This window comes from Polyergus mexicanus, unplaced genomic scaffold (genome assembly GCF_030449975.1).
Source record: "Polyergus mexicanus isolate NDT 795.1 unplaced genomic scaffold, iyPolMexi1.0 SCAF_9, whole genome shotgun sequence".
Taxonomy (NCBI): domain Eukaryota; kingdom Metazoa; phylum Arthropoda; class Insecta; order Hymenoptera; family Formicidae; genus Polyergus; species Polyergus mexicanus.
Genome location: NW_027223329.1, coordinates 4718625 through 4741166, shown reverse-complemented (window position 1 = coordinate 4741166; position 22542 = coordinate 4718625). Strand labels below are relative to the sequence as shown.

General features: G+C 31.5%; 1 protein-coding gene and 1 pseudogene across 1 annotated transcript; one reads left to right on the top strand and one right to left on the bottom strand.

The window, feature by feature from the left end:
- Window positions 1-752: 752 nt before the first annotated feature.
- Window positions 753-10974, top strand: Nurf-38 (Inorganic pyrophosphatase Nurf-38). The gene is made up of 6 exons (XM_070301906.1): window positions 753-998; window positions 1788-2026; window positions 3210-3296; window positions 3384-3447; window positions 3558-3620; window positions 10742-10974. Exons 1-6 carry the CDS (start codon window positions 818-820, stop codon window positions 10972-10974), a joined length of 867 nt encoding a protein of 288 aa, XP_070158007.1. The 5' UTR covers window positions 753-817.
- A 2305-nt stretch (window positions 10975-13279) lies between these two features.
- On the bottom strand, window positions 13280-14365 carry LOC138936477 (uncharacterized; annotated as a pseudogene).
- Window positions 14366-22542: the final 8177 nt, after the last annotated feature.

The window sequence follows — 22542 nt, the reverse complement described above, 5'->3', positions numbered from 1 at the left end:
CATTGTTCTTAATCAATAGATTATTATTCACCACGTTTTTCTTTTTAAGAAAGGAACCGAATATAGTGGGAACTGCTTTGGGAATCTTTTTTTAATTTTCTTTTTCCATCAAATCTTTGTTGCCATATATCAGAAGCAAAATGTATCTATATGAAAAAAAAGAAAAATGAATATTTAATCATAATTGATATACAATTATTCTTAGAAAAATATACAAAATTAAAAATCAAAATTATTACAGTAATTTTTAATTTTTGAAATTTACAAATTGCGATAAAAGTAAAATATAAAAGAGGATACATATTATAAAAGAGGATTACAAATTATATATAGGTTATATACAGTGAGAAAAATAAATATCAGTATACAAATTAAACATAAAAGACAAGATTCATAACCACTTAATTAAATTAATAATATATTTGTAATTTTATTATGAACATGATATTTAACCTTACAAAGATGTGAATTATTCGTAGGCGTCCAATCTTTACGGCCAACATTTTTCGCCCATATCGCATGACGTTCACGATTTCTAGAGAATACTTTCATAATATAGCCCTTTGATGACGAATTATTGCACTCTCTCACTCGCAGGAATTTGACGAAATCTTGTGGCCAGTCTCTGATTAGAGGGTCTCTAAACCAATCGACTGTTTTATCATGGCTCCTAAAAATAAATGTAGCCATGTAGTTACAGGCGGCGTAAAATGAATGTACGCGCCGCTAGTGTACGACCTAGAAAAAGCGTCTTACGAAAAACAGCGGCAGTTGACTCTCAACAATCAATGTCAGCAACTCTCGGTCTTCTCTCTGAATGCACATGTTACGTCGTCAAAGTTTATTGAAACTCGTTACTCTCGCGACTACGTCGCGATTCATAGAGATCGGCGGACCGGTATTGAAACAATTTACTGCATTTGTGAAACTTTTTGAAAATATGTACGCAACCGTTGAGAGGGGTGCATTTAACAGCACGGAGTACAGGATATTTTTCAGTGAGTAAATATAATTGATGTAATTCATATCTTATTAACATTCGCGGAAGTCGGCAATGAGAACTACATATAATCTTCATAAGGTCGAGGTCAAGACCGCACATTTGCACGCAATGTGCCATTAATATTTTCAATGCATAATATTAGCTGCGTTCGGGGAGCACGCTTTTAGCGTTATGAGTGTACTCTGTTCTTGTTCAATTTTCAATAAATAATGAAGACAGAGCACGCTCATAGCGCTAAAAGCGTGCTCCCCGAATGCAGCCATAATCCAATACTATTTTTTTGAATTCGCGAATGACACATAATTGCCTTTAGTTTCATATATATTCTAACATTAAATAATTAAGGAATTTTAATTCTCATAGCACAAGGTATGACAGCCTTTTTTATAGCAACTTGAAGAATTCCAAGTTTGCCCATTCTGTTACTTATAGTTAAAAGGCTGATTTTTAAACAGAATAGTCTGTAAATGATTTTTGTAATGGCAGCTAATCAGTAATAATACTTTTAGCGTTAACATAGCATGTTATTATACCACATTTAATTTATGTGAAAATATAATGGGAAAAAATAAAGAAGGAGCGTTGATTATGTTCTGTGTGCATGCGCATGTGTGTATACATATGCGTGCGTATGTTGTGTGTGTGTATTTATACAATATTTTCTTAAGCCATATATTATTTTTTCTATATTAAAAGTTTGAGATATTTACATATGCAAAAATATGTATAGTATTCTTAACATTATCAATATTTTTCTAAAATATATCTTTATTTTTGTATACAGAAAATGATCTAGGAATACCAATCTCACCCATGCATGATATTCCACTCTATGCCGATGAAAAGAATAAAATAATGAATATGATTGTTGAAATACCTAGATGGACAAATGCTAAAATGGAGATTTGTTTGAAAGAACCTTTGAATCCTATTAAGCAAGATGTTAAGAATGGTAAATTAAGATTTGTTGCTAATTGTTTTCCTCATCATGGATATATATGGAATTATGGAGCTTTGCCACAGGTAGAAATCCTGATAATTGTATTTTGATTATATATATATATATATATATATATATATATATATATATATATATATATACACACATACAAATAAATATACAAATAAATTTGTATTAATATAAATGACAAGATACAAATTTATATATATATATACTAGTATATATGTTTACTCTTGTATTATATATAAGAAATTAATTTAAATAAATTGGGAAATATAATTGTAGAAAAATTAAAATGAAAAGATTTGGTATAGTTTTTTAATTAAAAGTTTAACAGAATGTTGTATCTTTTAAATAATATTTTTGTTTATATTTATTATTTATTAAAATTATGATAATATTAAATATACATATATTTTTATTTACAAAATGTATTATTTCTGCCATAATTGTAATTTAATGATAATCTCATTGATTCTTATCTGAATGTAAAAAGAAACATGAATAATTATATTAACTTATAAGTATTTATATAAGTATATATATAGTGCCCCGAAATTAAATCTCAAAACTTTGGGAGCATGTGCAGAATCGATAAACCAAGAAAAAAAATTCTTTAGAGATTTGCTTGTTTTTGCTTCGTTTTGAAGAAAATCGCAAAAACGAAATAAAAAAATTTTCAAAAACTCAAAACAACATTAAAATTACTAAGTTAATCAAAAAGTATCATAAGATAAAACTTATAGAGCATAGAATTAACAATAAGAAAAGAAAATGAAAAATTTTCGTGAAATAAAATTAGTGGATTGTGAATAAATACGCGATAATGCGAGATTAGAACTTAAAAGACTTTTTTCTTAGTTTATCGATCCTTCACATGCTCTGTATAAGTATATAAGTATATATCTGTATGAAATTTTTTATCATGTTATATATATATATATATTCTGCATATATGGGAGAGCTTGTATATATGTATATATAATTTAAAACCTACAATTATTTTTCTCGATCATTTTTTGGATCACTTAATTAATATTGTTACTACTATTTTATTTACTAGTTAACATTATTTACTAGTTTCTTAAAGAAGAATATGTAATTTATGGTTTTTAATAAGTTATTAAGTTAGTATTATAATTATTATTAAACTGATTTGTAATTAGTATTATAATTAGCTATTTTTATAAAATATAATAATATTGCTGATAATAGTATATAATGTATATATAATATAATTAACAGACATGGGAAAATCCTGAAGTTTTGGATGAAGCAACAGGCTGCAAAGGTGACAATGATCCTATTGATGTTCTTGAAATAGGTTACAGGGTAAAATATAATTGCGGCATGTATTTCGCATAAACAATCTGATTTACCACATAATAAATATTGAATGAAATATTTGCTTTTATGTAGGTTGCAAAGCGAGGTGAAGTATTAAAAGTAAAAATTCTTGGTACAGTGGCACTCATTGACGAAGGTAAATAAGCTAGATTAATATAAAAACAAAATATATTTATTAAAATAATTTACAAACAAAATATTGTAGCACAAACACATATTTTATTTTACCAAAAATTTTTATTTTAGGTGAGACTGATTGGAAGATTATTGTAATTGATGTTAACGATCCTTTGGCAAACCAAATGAATGGTAAATATTATATACATTTTAAAAATATTATGTATATTACATATATATTTATATTTATATATCTATATTATATGATATCTATACAGGATATCCCAACATAAATAGCTACCCCTTATTATTTTTCAAACTAAAACAGATAGATTAATAATCATAGTAACCAAACATAAAGTTAAATAGTTTTAATTAAACTATAGTGAGTATAGTAATTATTCACAAAAGTTCAAATTTCTTTATTGGCAATTGACATATCATCTGTTTAAACATGCTAATCGCTGATGAGGGTTGAGAGTTGGTTGTATCACAAGATCGTAAATGAAAAGTTAGTGCCAGATATAAAATTTCAAACCGATAAAACTCGTATCATTTCTAAAATAATCCTACGTCAAATCATACGTCATTGTATTTATTTCATGAACAGTGCTATAACTTTTATTAAATTATCCACATTAAACAAAATATGTTTTTCTTTCCACATAGGTATCTCTAACACAAACAACTTTTGTGAGTGATGATTATACTTACCATAGAATTTAGTTATTTAATTTCATAATTAATTTTTTAAAGACGAATTATTTAATCTCATAAAGATGAATCCAACGATCTATAACATCTTGACTGTAGGATGACCTTGAAATAAAATAATGTAGAAAAATAGGATAAGTTATAGGTAAATAAAAAAGTAATAATATTTTGAATAAGATAAATTAATTTTATTATATAAGGTGCACAAAGTCCATTGTCCTAACATGACGCTTTTGATTACGCTCTTTAAAAGATGCACGAATCTTTTGCAACATACCTTTTGGAATTATTCGATAAGTGATATTGGTAATATGTTGCTTCATGTTTTGATAAGCACAACGTTGATAAGGAAACAAAATGTGTCAATGAAATTTTATTGAAATGATAAGTAAATAGTGTATCGAGATGTATTAACACTCGAAGAGACATGAAGAAATGTATAATTAATGTCGAACGATTTCAAAAGATGACATTTTACTAAATAAAATTAATAGTAAATATTTACATAAGGTCAGCCCCTTCAAAAGTCAATGACCTTGACATATGTTGTCGAGATTAGGTTAGTTTATTTTGGAGCTAGAGCCTCTCCCCCCACCCATGCATTCACTTTGCAATAACTATACAGACAATAATTTAATATTAATGATTATTACGGATGTGTGTTATTGGCTATAATTAAGTATGACATATATAGTGTAGGCCATTTTAATGTATCCACTGAAATATCTTAAAATCTATAAGTTTAAGACAAAAATATTTTAGACAAAAGTTGTATGGTTCAGAGAGAGACACATGATGAAAATATGGACTTGATCTTGAGTGACCTTTTCAAGGCTAAGTCAATATGATCGATGTTTTCTTAAATGGAACCCCCAATTTTTTATTGCATATTCTTGCAGCTTATCTCAAGAGCTTTTCAAAACACTATAATAAAGTATTTTCTCAAGTATTTTTTGAGTTATTTTATATTTCAATCTAAGATTTTGATATAAAAAATATATCATAAAATATTTAATTTTCGATAATCTTACCGTAATACTTTGATGAACAGATTAAGGAGAAATCAATTAGTGTAAAGAAAAAACAAATAATTGTTTAAAAAAATATATTGTAAATAATACATACTTTTTTTTCAAAACATTTATTTTTATACTAATTGATTTGTCTCATTATTCTGTATATAGAAGTATTACGGTAAGATTATCGAAAACCAAATATTTTACGAGATATTTTATTTTTTACATCAAAATATGTCAGATTTTAAAATATAAAATATCTTATAAAGTACTTAATAAAAAAATACTTTATTATAGTGTTTTGGAAAGCTCTCAAGGTAAGCTACAAGAATATGTAATGAAAAATAGGGGATTCCATTTAAAAAATTCAAAGTGATTTTTATATGATCTTGACGGTGCTATTAAAGGTCATACTAATATTATTATATAATGCGCCACTTAGAGCTCTACAACTTTGGTTGGAAACATTTATCTCAGAAAAGTTTCGTTTTCGAGATATTTGACCGTTTCCAGACTTTTCTAACACTGTATATACAGGGTGTCATTTTAACCAATACACGCAAATATCTCGTAAAGTAAACAAGATGGAAAAAGATGTTTTATACAAAAGTTATAAGATTCTGGAGGTTCAGAGGGATACCTGATGGTGACTTTGACCCTGATTTTGGAGTCAAATTTAGGGGTCATCAAGGTCAACTTGATTTTCTTAAATGGAACCGCCAATTTCTCATATCATATTCTTGTAGCTGGCGTCAAGACACTATAATTTTTCAAAACACTATAATAAAATATTTTTTTATAAAATACTTTTTGAGTTATGAGATTTGAAAAATCGTATGCTGCGCATAACACAGCAGACATGAGGCGCCAGCAAGTATCACTAGCAATGGCATTACTGCTACGCAGCGCAACATACAATTCTTTTTTTGTATGCAAAATTCAGCTTAGAGATTATTACATTTCCATCAAATTGAATTCTCTAAAATTACATTTTGTTAATTTTATGTGAACTTATGATCACATATTCATTCGTTTTTAATTCTAGAAAGCGGTAAACTGTCTAATTTCACTTTTTGAAAACTGACTCCCTTTTGGAAAATTTATATCGCGCTCAATTACATCGCGATATTCCTATTAACCAAGTTTTGTTTTCAAACTATTCTATCAAATTTTAGACATGGCTGATTATACATGGTCTATCTAAAAAGTAATGAGATTGGTGCTGTACAATTTTTTTAATAACAATTAAACTCTATATTACTATGATCCCCTTCGAAGTAATTTCCTTGAGAAGCCACACACCGCCGGAGACGTTGCTCCCATTCTCGGTAGCATTGTTAGAAGTCTTTAATTGAAAGTGCTTTCAGCTGCTCAGTCACGACTATTTGAATGTTGTTCATAGTTCCGAAATGATGACCTTTGAGGTTGAATTTGATTTTCGGGAAAAGGAAAAAGTCACACCGACTCAGATCAGGCGAGAATGGGGGTTGCGGAACCACTGGATTGCCCTTTTTTGTCAAAAACTCGGTCACGGAGATGGCAGTGTGATTGGGAGCGTTATCGTGATGGTGTGTGGCTTCTCAAGGGAACTATTCTGAAGAGGATCATAGTAATATAGAGTTCACTCAAAAATTGTACAGCACTAGTATCATTATTTTTTAGACAGATCATCATGTAGTCCTTTAAAAATCGTCGATATTTTACTAGTTTTGGGAGAATCTTTTGGCAATTACCGTGAATCTACTGCGAACTACTTTACTGAAATCAGTACCCAAACAGACGACATCCGAATGCTTCCGTTATTGCGTTATTCCGACGCTTAAAATTAGAACCCAACAGGATCAGTTGATTCGTCGTCGCGCTAAACATGATTATGATGTTGATGATGTGCGTGTTCTGATTGTTTTATTGCTGTCAATATTAATCCTCATATTAGTACTCGTGAAATAGCAAGACAAACAGGTATATCTCAGAGAACGGTTATGAAAATTTTGAGGAAAAAATCGTATCATCCATATCATATCACACTGACGCAGTTTTTAACTCATTTTAACAGATGATATGCGACAGCGTGTACTGTTTTGTCAATGGGCCGAACAGATGATTGCGCATGATGCAGATTTTTTCAAATACGTTCTATTCTCTGATGAATCGACATTTAAAAATACCGGAGAATTGAACACATAATTGTCATTATTGGTCAGATGTAAATCCTTATTGGTATAGGCAAGTAGATAGTCAACACCGTTGGAATGTAATAGTTTGGTGTGGAATCGTTAACGGTTATCTAATTGGTCCATATTTTTTTTATGAAAATGTGAACAGACATAACTTTCTGGAGTTTCTCAGGGATCACTTACCCGCTTTACTCGCTTTACTCGAAGAAGTCAATTTAAAGACAAGGCAAAGAATGTGGCTTCAATTAGATGGTGCAGCACCACGTTATGCACGAATTGTAACAGTTTCTGAGTTATATGCAAAAATTACGCTTCTATTCAAATTTTGGTAAAGGAAAAATTGTCTTAGAATCGTATCAGGAATACGTCATTTTAAGGACGGAAGGTTGTTCTAAAACACCCTGTATATAGCCATATCTAAAATAATTAGACATTTTATTTATTAGTTTATTTCTAAGAAATATAACGAATCAATTTTTATTTTAATAATTTCCTGAAATTAATTAAAACTAGTTAAGAATGTGTACATCTTTTCGGAATTTTTTTATTGTATAATTGTTTTTATAAAACTATATTATTTTTAAATTATTGATTGTAGTCAGTTTTTAATTAGCAAAGCATATCTCGATAACCAAGCGTGATTAATCATATTGAGTAATGCACTGCATATAGTGTTGTCCTATATTTGTTGTTGTCCTATAGTGTTGTTATATATTTGTTGGACATTTGCCAACATCGAAATAGAACGCTTTACTGATTGCAGCAACATGATTGTTTATAAAAACAATCGGTTGACGAAATTTTGAAAATAAACAATTAGTGATATTGGTACATCATGTTATTAGCAACATGATAATTGATAGTTTGTCGTTTTATCTAGAGCCTAGAATATATGATGATAACATGACGGCAGCAACACAAATATGATTCTCACACATATTTTCTCAAGCAATGAAATTTTTGATTGTAACTCGTCAACAAAATATTATAAATATGAAAATGTTATACGTTTATAAAGAGACAGCATATAACTCTCGAGATTTAAAGTACAAAGTTCGTTTGCTTATCGCTATGTGACGGATTATTCCCTTCTATTCCGTATACAAGTTTTTTCCATAAGAGTATATAAAGCCTACAAAGCATAGCTAGTAACATTCAAAATGTAATATATTTCTCTATCAGTTTAATTTCTGATACAATCCCAACATAAGATTTTCCAAGTCTTGAACTAATTGTTCAAAAATGGACAAATGGGTGTCCAAATAAGTGAAAATTTTCGGTTTTTTCCTATCTATTTGAGATGTAAAATAGAAATCTAATTTTCATATAAATATAATCCTTGAGTTTTATGAATTAAATGGTTTAAACTTGTTAATTTATTATTTATTTAATAATGTCATTAAAAAGATTATTTATCAAAAAAGCGTCATGGAATAACGTAAAATATATTAATAAAATATATTAATACTTTTTGTAATAGCTAATTTTTAAAAACTAAGAACAAAATGCGACAATATTTTATTTGTGTGTTTAACACAACAAAATATACTTGCATCTTGTTCCAGTTTTAAAAAATAGTAAATATGCATGAAAGGTTACACCTTACCGATTTTATCGCCATTTAGATATGTTGTAGGGGAGGTTCTTCTGAGTAATTCCCCGCAAGAAAAAAGTAGGGGAAAGCATTCGTTTAGAAGATATAATAAATTGAAATTTCACAATTTTAATTACTTTCTTTGAAGTATTATAAAATAAAATTAGCAACAGTGATATTTGTGTACATTTTATTTCTTGCAGAGGACATAGGAAATGTTTTTGTTTACATTTACGAGATAGGTACAGGATCATAGATGGGTTATATAACGTAATCGAAACCAAATTTTAGTTTTAAATCAGAAATAGGTTTGGGTTAGGTTATATCTTCCGGAAGTGGAGCCCCCCGTAAGGAGGGAGGCGGAACTCACTGCACCCACTATACTTTCTCATCCACACAACAATTGTGGGGTGGACCTCGCTTCGCGTTGTAAAGTATATGCGTGGACGCAGTGGGTTCCGCCTTCCTATAAGCCATGCGCTTGGCTTGTTTTACCATTTTATGTCGACATTACTGATTAAATATTTACATTTTATATAAAATTTTATTAAATTTTATGCAAAAACCATGTACCAAAACAAAAAAAAATATATAATGAATTACGAACTACTAAAATTTCAATTATACATAAATATTATCATCCACATACATTACTTAAAAAATATATATATATGTATATATGCTATAATACCAATTCATAATCAATGTTTAATGCGATTAGGATTCCTTTGATTTGCAAAATATATCCTATAGAATATATAAATCGAAAGAAAATTTTTCTGTAATTTATTTACATTGTATATAAAATTTTATTAAATTTTATACAAAAAGCATGTGTCAAAAAAAATATATAATAATTTACGAGTCTACTAATATTTCAATTTGTGAATATATATATATTTATATATTATTTACATATATTATCATTCACATATATTACATCAAAATAATATGTATATTTATAAAATGTACACGTCTTAATGCGACCCGGGCATGCCAAGTTTTTTTGCTTTGCTTTGGTGTAAGTTCGTTTTAAACGATTTAGAATTTATGAGAAATTTTTCTTCAATAAATATGTTCCATAACGTTAGATGTGTGTATATTGTGCATTTAGTTAATTATAAAATAATTCTATTTTAGCTATATGTCCTACTACTTTAATTATATATTACGATTTATAATATAATTTTTCTTAATTTTGGAAACAATAAAATAAAAAATATTTATAATATAAATTTTTATTTACTTGGCACAATTCTTTGATATCATTATTTTTCTAGGAAATTAAAATAAATATTTTGTATAACAATTTTTTTTAGTTAAAATGTTTTTATTTAAATAATAATAAAATAAATAAATTTTTATTTAGCTCAATTTTTTGATATTATTATTTTTCTAGGAAATGTAAACAATTATTTTATACAACAGTATTTTTGGTTAAAATGTTTCCATTTAAATAATCATAAGAAATTAATTTTATAGTATAAATTTTATAATATAAATTTTTTAAATTTATTTTATTGTCTTATTTGTTTGATAGTTTTTTATTGGTATAATAGAATTTTTTGATGTTTTTTGTGTAGCACTTTTTCACATAGCGCGTGTTTTTGGCGTCTTTTTTTACCTTTTTTTAAAAAGATAAGTTTTTAGAGATAAATAACATAGCAAGAATTAGTATAATAATTAATATACTATTTATTTTTTTAGTATTTTATAAAAATGATTATAACATAATTTCTTGAACATGCAAAAAGTTCAAATAAAATTATACATTTTATATCATCTATCTAATGTTTATAAAAATTGTTACAGATATAAACGATATCGAGAAACATTATCCAGGTTTATTAAAAGCCACAATTGAATGGTTTAAGATATATAAAATCCCAGATGGAAAGCCGGAAAATCAATTTGCATTTAATGGCGAAGCAAAACCACGAGATTTTGCACTGCACATTATTGATGAAGTGCATCAACATTGGCAAAATTTATTAAAACAGGGAGTTCCAACTACTGGAATAATATGGTTCGTAAATTTTTTATAAATCATGCTTTATATATGATGATAACTTTAATACAATCGCGAATAGCGTAATTTTTTGTATAAAGAAAAGTAAAAAACATAGAATAAAATTTTTTTATATGAAATTTTTATATAATTATAAATCCTTTTTTCCAGATTCACTTTCCGAGAAAATTGAATTTGGAAAAAAGAATTTAAAATTATATCTCCAAAATAATTATATGTAATTAAAAATAAAACAATGACAATGTTCACAAATCCAAAAATCAAATAGAAATATAAATTTATAAATAGATGTCTAATTGACCCTTTAAATTAAATCAAATACGTTTTTGATAAATTATGAAAACCATTTCTCCAAAATAAAACCTTGAATATAAAAATTTTATTATGTATTTATTTTTGAGGAAGCAATCTTATCTTATTTATTGTATAACAGTTATCATCATATTTTATATAATACATATAAATTAATATGTTTATGCCAATATGTTATACACACGCGCGCACGCGCGTACACACATACATACACACACGCACATACATGCATGCATGTAGGATGTCTTATTTTAATAGAAACAGTTTGATCTTCTAAACAATATATACAAGATGAGTCTTTTTAATCTTAACAGCCAAATCTCAAAACCTGTAAGTTTTAGAAGGAAACTTTTTAGACAAAAGTTGTTTGGTTCTGAGAGGGAAAAAAGATAGGAATATTAGTTAGATTTTGGATGGCATTGTTAAGGTCATATCAAGGTCACATTTAATTTTTTAAACTGAAACCTCTATTTTTTATTGCATATTCTTATAATCCTTGTCGAGATCTTTTCAAAACTCTATAATAAAATATGTTTTTATTAAGTACTTTTTGAGTTACTTCATATTTTAATCAGACATATTTTGATATAAAAAATTAAATATCTCGTAAAATATTTAGTTTTTGATAATCTTACCGTAATACTTCTATGTACAGAATAATGAGACAAATCAATTAGTATAAAAAAAAAAATTGTTTTGGAGAAAATTATTTACAATGTATTTTTTTAAACAATTATTTGTTTTTTTTTGGCACTAATTAATTTGTCTTATTATTCTGTACATAGAAGTATTACGGTAAAATGATCGAAAACTGAATATTTTACGAAATATTTTATTTTTTATATCAAAATATGTCAGATTAAAATATAAAATAACTCAAAAAGTACTTAATGAAAAAATACTTTGTTATAGTGTTTTGGAAAGCTCTCGATGTCAGCTACAAGAATACTAAATAAAAAATGGAGATTTCCATTTAAGATTTTAAAGTTGACCTTCACATGACCTTCAAATAATTTTCCAAGGTCAAATCATTGTCACCATCTTATGGCCCCCTTGAAGCCACACAACTTTTGTTTGAAACATTTTTTTCTTCCGGGCTTGGTTTTTGAGATATTCGACTGGATGGATTAAAATGAGCCACCCAGTATATACATATATATAGGGTGTCTCACAACCTTCGTACAATATTTTAATAGCGTATTTTAGAGGCAAAATGGAGTAAAAAATCTTAATACAAAAAAATCGAGGCTACAATAGTTTTTGAGTTATAAATAAGTGATCGAAGTTTGCCAATAATATTGCGTAGAATTCGCGCTTTCAAACTCGCTTTCAATTACATTTACACACATACTGATCTGTCATCTGTTATTGTTGGCAGATAAAATAAATAAATTGACTTCCACAAAACTTTTTCGCTCGATTAAAACAAAAATAAACTTCATTTCTTAAATGTATGAAAATATTAAGTTTATATTTCTATTTAAATATAATCTTACTAAAAGAACCTCACAAAGATAAAAAAATACACCAAGTACATATTTAAAAAATAACTTATAAAAAATTTTTTCCTAAAAAATAAGAAATAAAAACTAAATATGAAATCAATAGTTAACTAGCTAAGTACTTAGAAACAATTCAGTTTGTGAAAATTTGTAATTTAAAATAGTATTTGTCATAAAATCAAACTTGTATTTACGGAAATATTATACATAAATTCTCTCCATAAAATTAAAACGCATTTTATTTTTATTAACAGAAAGCTGATTTTCAAAATAAGTTCAATAGAAAAATATAAAAAAAATATAAAAAAAATTTAATTAAAAAAACTTGACGCTGCTAACTTTTAAAGTATATGTATATTAAAACCAACAAACAATAAAAATTTAGATCTAAATTTAATTTAGAATTATATTTAATTTAATTATATTACAATAACTGCAATGTGAATATATTAAACAATAAACTAATTTTAGTATATTGTTTAGTTTAGCAACGCCAAGTTTTTTTAATTAAAATTTTTTTATATTCTCTGAGGTGCCTTGCGGTTGTAGCCCGCCTGTGACTGGTTGTAGAACCTCACAGATGAGCCTCTGCAGTTTAAATCCGTACGAGACCTGAAGGGCGCCTTTTTCTCTGTTGCTTGAGACTTCAACGACTCCCACTCTTTCTACTGACTTAGCTGATTTTACTCTTTGCGACAGTGTTGAACCAAACAGAAACTCATTAGTTTCCGCCCTCTCGAGAAGAACTTTCGCTTTCTTATCGAGCCCAGGATAGATAAAGGCCTTCCTTGCTTTGGTGAGTTGTTTAAACAGCTCACACATGAGTCTGCCTGAGTCTGTTAAGGCTGTTAACAGCTCCTTCCTGTCAATTTCGGCTTTTTTATCATTGAGAATCATATTGATAGCTTTTCCGAGCGACGACAGACTGGCACCACAAAGGTCTTGATCGATTGCAAGATATTTATCTCGTTTTTTCGCTGTGTCATTCACTATTGCTTCAACTTCTGGATTTAATTTCGGCGTGTCAATGGGGCAAATGCCCTTACGCGGATACATTCTAAGGAATTTGGTTTTGTCCAAGTATCTGCTAATTTGGAATGGAATCTAAATTCCTCCTCGTTGCCCGGGAGCCCTTCACCAAGGATTTCCAAAGTTTCCTCGTCTAACTCGACAAAGTCTTCGTCCTTTTTGAGTTCTGTCACTTTCAGATTATTTTGATTCTCAGTCTTATTTTCTTTGTCTCCATCATCGAGCAAAGAAATTACATCGATATCTGAACGGACGTCTAGAAGTGCAAAAGATCTAGGTTATAGGCTGTCAATTTTTATTGAAGCAAACAGGATTATTATTCCTCATATAACCTAGTCGGTTCGTGCGGAATTTGTCTCATCTCTCGTGTGAGCTCACCGCCGATAAGATTGTCTCAATCTTAATAGGGAGGGCATCCACTCAATAATCGAGCTATAGCTTACCTGAATCTTTCGAGGCTATCGAACTATTGTTGTCGTCTTTACTATTTAACGGTGACATTTTTTCACCCTTTCCAGTCAATTTTTCTTGAATCTTCTTCAGCTTTTTTTTAAGCTTCTCCATTGAGGGAGAACGATCTCTCTTTTTTTATATTTTCCCCATTTTTAATGATTTTGCTGATACAACATGGTTTCTCGTCACGCACAAAAAACGTTATGACGGGAAGATGGCGGACGGGGGGCTTTACAGGGAACTTCATACATAGGGGGCCTCGCATCTCCTTCTTACCATTGGCTGAACGTTGTGGTTACTCTTATGGGACACGCGGTATTACCTAATTATCTCTAGTGATCTCGAGAACGAGATACGATACATAATCGTTAATTATTAATTATTATAGAAATCGAATTTCAGATATCTTTTAATAATTTTCGCGATCGCGTATAACAAAATATATACTATAACGATATATGGAGCTATTGTTTTGCTGTCACTGTATGAATGATAACAAAGTGAGACATTCCACACACAATACAATAACCGCATACCGACATGCGTCTTTGTTTACTTATTTGGTGGTATGATCATTTTGGCGGTGTAATGGGATGTACATATACATATATTTGTCTTCTCTCTCCCCCTCTCCCTCTCTCTTCCCTCATGCTTCCCCACCCCTCTTCTTCTATCCCTTCCTCTCCCCCTCTCTCTCTCCCTCCCGCTCTCTTTCACTCTTTTCCTCTATCTCTCTCTCTTATTTATTATAAATTTTAAAAATTATAATTTTATAAAAAAGTGTACACACGAAAGAATAATCGTACATGATCGATGTGAATCTTTTTTGAGAGAAAATAGCTTTGCGTTTGTGCGTGCGAGCATACGTACGTGAGTCTGAAAATTGGAAAGTGGGAAAAAATAAATGTCACAATTCTGGTATTTCGCTCTATATGATCATCAATTCTCAGGATTGATTTTCGTGACGTCTTGAATAGTGGTGCGGCGACTGGCGCCGTATCGTATGCCAACGTTTTTAAAGCGACTTGCGCTTAGAAAGTCGGCGACTGGCGCCAATAACTTTCTTCGTGATTTTCACTGCAGGGGGTCTGATCTATATTCTGGTCGGGCGGCTTTCCTCTTCCAGGTTGGCCCGGGCGCCCTGCGCCGTCTAGCGGTGCCGCCCGTAACTACGCGCGGACATGCTATATGCGCGCCGAACTGCTTTCTACTTCCATGTTGGCCCGAGCGCCTTGCGCCGACTAGCGGTGTCTCCCGTACTACGCGCGGATGGGCGAGCGCTTGCGAGAAACGCTAATATTTCGCGAATATCGCGCTGCAGTAATTTTGTGGTTGCCGTAGGCCGCCACACGTGCTATAATAGCAAATTTACGATAAGAATAGAGCAAACCTTATTGTACACAATATGATAATATATTTACGAAAAGAACAGAGCAAAGTATACTCTGACACAAAGAGATACAAAATTCACGTAAATAACAGAGCAAACCTTGCCATGCACGGTATGACAGCAAATTTACAACTTTACTTTATTACAAACTTTACAAAAATATAGTATTCAACCGATAGATCGTTTGTTTATCGCTATACGACGCGCTATATGTATCCATCTCGTATTTGATTTTTAATCATGAGAAGTATATAAAGCTTGCAAAAAGCAACTGATACAAGATTAAAAATATAATTATTTCTCTCAGTTCAATTACTGATACAATCCCAAACATAGGGAATTCAGATATTGGACTGATTGTTTCTCTTAGATCGGGCAGATAAATGTTTGAAAAAGTTTAAATCATCCGTTTATTGTTTACTTAAAATGTAAATATATATACATATACAGGGTAATTCAAAACAACCTTCTGTCCTTACAATGTCATATACTTGACACTATTCTAAGACGATTTTTCCTTTGCCAAAATTTTTTCCGAGGCTTAGTTTTTAAATTATAAGCCAAAATAGTTAACGAATTACGGGCCGCGTATACAAGGCAGGCAGGAGCGGAGCAACTCACCGTCCCATACTGGTGATTACGTGAGGCGCTCGCTGCGATTAACTGTTTGCTACGTGGAGTGTATGTGTGAGAGAGAATGTATACGCGTATACACACAAATACACATTCTCTCTCTCACTTTCTCTCTCTCACTCACTGACTCTTACCTTGTATGTAGAGATTCGTTGCCCTTATATGACTCAATAAGTAATATTTCCGTGTGATACAACGAGTAACTAGCAAACTTTTTTTCACTCACAAATTGTACCACTTATCGAACTTTTACGTATTAATCCACGCACTTTATCGATAAACTGAATTTATTAAAAAAAACGATGTTATTATACGTCATTATATTTTCATATTTTATAGTTTTATGTTTTCGAAACTATCGAATTTACAATGTCGGAGGCTTCAGCCGATCACGGGACACATGATAGCGTCCGCGTCGATCACGCGTAATGTGATACATTCAGTTGTTCGGCAGCCGGCAACGCTAGTACCGATATAACTTGCTTGTTGTCGTCGCGCAGTTTCCGCATCGAATAACGCGTTTCTTTCTTCGAGATATTTTAATAATTAATCGGTAGTAATCGGTAGATTGTGATTAACCGTTATAATCGTTAATAAATTCAATTTATCGATAAAGTGCGTAGATTAATTCGTAAAAGTTTGATAAGTGGTACAATTTATGAGTGAAAAAAGTTTGCTAGTTACTCGTTTTATCATACGGAAGTATTACTTATTGAGTCGTATGAGGGCAACGAATTACTACATAAAAGGTAAGAATCAGTGAGAGAGAGAGAGAGAGAGAGAGAGAGAGAGAGAGAGAGAGAGAGAGAGAGAGAGAGAGACAGAGAGAGAGACAGAGTGCATGTGTGCCATCAACTGTTTGCTACACGCGATGGATATAAAAGAGAAAGACAAAGAAGAGAGAAAGAGAGTGCGTGTGTGCGATCAGCTGTTTGCTACATACGATGGGTGTAAAAGAGACAGAGAGGGAGAAAGAGAGAGAGAGAGAGAGAGAGAGAGAGAGAGAGAGAGAGAGAGAGAGAGGGAGAGAATGTGTATGTGTGTGTATGTGCGTATACGTTCTCTCTCACACATACACTCCATCGTATGTAGCAAACAGTTGATCGCAGCGAGCGCCTCACGTAATCACCAGCATCGGACGGTGAGTTGCGCCACTCCTGCCTGCCTCGCGTACGCGGCCCGTAATTCGTTAACTATTTTGGCTTATAATTTAAAAACTAAGCCTTGAAAAAAATTGTGGCAAAGGAAAAATCGTCTTAGAATAGTGTCAAGTATATGACATTGTAATGACAGAAGGTTGTTTTGAATCACCCTGTATATAAAATTCATATATTCATTATATTATGAATTCATTTTCAATTATTCATATATTATCATTATGTCATAATTATAATAAATGCCACCTAAGACTCTTATCTGCTCGGTCGCATATTCTTAAACGACGCTTTAGAAAACATGATGGATTGTTTCACAAAAAATATTCCTCTCTGCGAGATTTATCGTTCCTCAGAGTTTGTCGCAAAGTTTCTGAATCATCCTATACAGAGAATTATCACAAATTTGCTATCATGCCGTACACGGCAAGGTTTGCTCTATTATTTGCGTAAAATGTGTATCACACTATTGCGACAAGCCTTGCCAACAAAAGATAAGCTTTTTGCGGACACATCTTGTCACAATTTTGCTATAAAAGCATGCTCGAGTCTGCTGCAAAATTTGCATCATTTTGCTTGCTGGGGACCTGGAAACTACCACTAGATCAAGAATTTTAATACTTTCGGCTACGTAGATGCGATTCAAATATTTTATAAAGCTCTTATTACATATTTTGCTTTATGTTTTATTATCAGCATGTGACATTATCCGTTTAACATGATTCACGACTTTAATTTTACATATCGATTTTTGTCAATCTGCGGAAAGTAATAAGTTGTTTAAATGAATATGAAGAATTCGTGGAAACTGAATTTTGTTTGAGAAAATTACGGAAATCACTCTTTTCTAAGGTAGGCAAATCGCTATCAAAGTAATCACTTAAAAAAACTTAATAATTTTGGTCTTCTTTTATCGAAAACTAAATGATCTGAAAACTGCCATTCCGCTGCAATATATATAAACGTGGTAACTATCATTACAGCAAGAATTTTAATACTTTAGGCTTCTTAAATATAATTCAAATACTTTATAAAGCTTTTGTTACATGTTTTACTTTATGTTTTATTATCATTGTATGGCATTATCCATTTATCATTATCTGTATATCATATATTCATGATTTTAATTTTGCACATCGATTTTTGTCAATCTGCGGAAAGAAATTGGTTACTTAAATGAATAAGAAATATTAGTAGGAACCGAATAATATTTTAGAAAATTACGGAAATCATTCTTTTTTAAGATAGGCAAATCTTTATCAAAGTGATCATGTAAAGAAATTTAATAATTATGGTCTTCTTACAAATTTTTCAATTTACTCACAAATCGCTTGTGTCAGGCAATATCTGTGCGTGATTTTGATGAATTTGTTTTTTTGCAGTAAATATATATTAATATAATTATATATCATAGCAAAACCGATTGATCCAGATTGGGTTAAAATCCGTTCATTCGAAAACACTATATGATACAGCGATGCTCATGTGGACACGAGTGATGTTTTCGAATACGGTCCAATGATAGCTCCTGCACATAGAACGCTTGCCACACGACGAAAAGCAACATGGTAGCCAATCACCTTACAACTTTTCCATAAGAGCTCGTTCTTTTACAGTTAATGAGAGATTCTTTTACAGTTAATGAGATATTAGAAGTCCATAAGAGTTTTATGAGTTATTTAGATCAATAGACGTGTAAAAAAATAAAAATATTAAAATTCTGGCTGAAATAATAATTTCCAGATTTACATATAGCAGCAGAATGGAGCAGTTTTCAAATCATTTTTCAACAAGTTGAAAGTTGTAGTTTTCAACAAATGAATACCAAAATATTTAAATATCTGATCCCAATTTAAAACAATTTTAATTATTTATTTAAAAAAAAACGTAAACCAAAACTGTAATTTTCTTTTAATCATTTATTCATATGTTTGCAAACATGTCCAACGGCAGTTATGAGAACTTAACAAATTTAATGTATTAAGAGACTATATATTTAGTTTATATAAGATTTATGAACTAGTTAGTATTGCAATTAAACTCTTTATAAACATATGTAACATATATAAAGCTTATTTTGTAAATAATACATTTAAAAATACATTTTTTGTATAAAAATTTTGTATCTATTGGTGGTTTTAAGGACTTTATATAAACAAATAAAAGAACGGTAGTTTTCAGAGCAGTTCTTAAAACTGCTGATAAACATGTATAGTTTTCAGGACCGACCTGAAAAACATGAAAATCCTTGAAATTATCGATACATGCCAAAAATCGTCCTGAACATACATACATACATACTTATATTGACATACATACTTATATATACAGAGTGTTTCTAAGTAAATGCGAAAAATTTTAGGAGATAATTCTTTGTCGAAAATTAAGGGGGGTCTTTCATACAAACGTATATTTCTATATTTCTCCCTGAAAAGTTACATTCCTCCAAAGAGGGAGGTAAAAATTAGATTTTTATTTATTTTTTTATTTTTATTTTTTTCAAATTTTGGACAAATTAAAAAAATGAAATCTGGTATTTTTCACTAGTAAAAAGAATACTTATTAATATCTTTTAATCCTCCTATCGTTATAAGGGGTTGACACTAGTAACCCTTATCCAATTTTTCATTAAAACTTTTTAATGGGGCAGAATGTGATCATCTAAAAATATGTGTTAGGAAGCTTGATTGCTTTAGAAATTTTTTTTGTAAAATCAAGTTTTCAAGAAAAAAAAATATTTTTATGCACAGCACAGTGCTAAATGGCATAGGTTTCGAGTTATGAGAAGTTAAAGACTTTTCTAGAATAAGAAAAGCAAGCAAAACAAAATTATAGTAAATGTTGAGAAAAAATGAAACAAAAACAACATAAAATTATAATGTAAATGTTAGAAATAAAAATCTAATTCTTATCTCTTTCTTTGGAGAAGTATAACTCCTCAAGGAGAGATATAAGGGTACATGTTTATATGAAAAACTTCCCTTAATTTTCGACGAAGAATCATCTTCTAAAACTTTTCGCATTTATTTAGAAACATTCTGTATATACATATATATATATACAATATATATATATACATATACATATATATATATATATATATATATATATATATATATATATATATATATTGTAACCGTATATTTCTTTTAAAATTATTTAATTAATAATTATTTATTCGGCGGGCGGTTCTCCGATGCCCACCGTACACCTTCGGCGCGTATTTCGAATATCGATCTCGCGATCCACAAAAATTCCCGGAATCGCAAAATAAACCAAGTTGGGCGCCAGGTACGGCAGGCCGCACCATTCACGATAAACGCAACACCAAAAGATAATCGCGCGATCGATAATTAACGCGACGGCAAAATTCCGCGGTTATTCAGTATACCCGAAATGGTAGAGGGGGGGGGGGGGTTCGGGGAAAACGGGAGAAATCTTGAGAGTCGAGAACACGGGAGCCACAATGAGCATTCGGTCGGTTAAAACAAAGATAACAATAATATATTTAAAACGAAAGAAACAAGAGTATAGAGCAGTTCGTATAAATAATAGCCTTGGATGACAGTAATTATTTTACAGGCGAATAAGCTATATTATTTCCGTGGAGATCGGCACGACCGTGCGCAACAATATCAAATTACCGGGCATCTTACGCGCTTTATCTCGACTTTTCGGCCGCGAGGATTTCCGCCGTACGAGACTTAATGAGGCCGCAACAGCTAAAGAAATCTCTCGAATACGCTGGTAACTACTTTACGCACGCTCGTGAATCCGCTTCGGTATAATAGAAAATACTAGATTGCACGACTCAAATCGGTCCGTTGGTCCGGCTCGCGGTAAGCCGATATACGTCTCAATAACAATGACGGCGACCTTTGCGTGGAAATGCCTAATCTCTAGCTCGAATGACTCGTGGAAACTAATAGCGGGCTCAAAGACACCCGATAGATTTATTGTACGAAGTTTTAGGATTTCGCTTTCTCCTGACTCTAATTTCTTACAATACTCACAAAACACGCGCTAACAATACACAGAAACAATACGGAAACTATCGATAACGACTGTGATGTACGAGTCGCGCGGCGCAATACTTTGCGCGAGTCGGAATATCGATCGCGTGAACGCAAAAATCCCGATAATTCACAACATATTATACAGACAAACACGAAAATAACACTAATGACTATCGGCGGCGGCGAAGTGAATAGAGAGAGCCTATTTTACCTAATTCGGATGAGCGACATGTGCCCGTCGGCCGTGCGACTTAATCTACCAAAAATATTCACCAAGTTAATCCACCAAAACGCGTGGCTCGACAACTATTAAGGGCGCGACTCATCCGAATTAATTACCTACAATTATTCGGCAACAAAATCGGTCGACGACGCTCGTCCCACCGGCAGGAATATCTCGGCCTTTTCTTTTGCGATCTCGTGCTCGCTTGTACGCTCTGGGCGACCTGCGTCCTTCCTAACGGCTCGCCGAACAGTGCCGAGCAAGAGTCCTGCAGGAGACACGCCGACGCGATAAATCGCTATCGCGCCACTTGTGGCGCTTTCGCGTTACGCAGGGCCGACCTGCGGTCCTCGCGATCCTTGTTGTCATCACGGCCGTGTTGGTGGGTTCATCGCCCCGGAGTTTCCCAGATTTTCTTGTTCGGCTTAAAGGTGCGGGCTTACGGCTGCGCCCGATCGGCTCTCTTCCCTATTTGATGGAATAGGTTCTGGATTGAGAGTCCGCTCGTCGCCCCGTCCTTGGGACTCCCTCGCTTCGTGCGGGTGGAGTGGCCTCCCCTTTGGCCGGATTATTCCGGCCCTCCGCTCTCCTTTCCTGCCGTAAGAAATATACATTACCGGCAGCGATGTGTACTAGCCACTAAAAGTGTCTTTTAATAGTTAACAATTACGACCTGACGTCTCCTGTGTTCTTGGTGTCCTGGACTCCCGCTCTTCTCTCTTCCTCTCCTTCCGCCAGATGGGATCCCGCCGCTCGACCTCGTGCCGACAACCAATTCGCGGGCTCATCTCGAGCTTATATTTTCGATTTTTCTAACCGAGTACTCTGCGTTGATACCACTGCTTCTAGTACTCTGCGTTGATACCACTGCT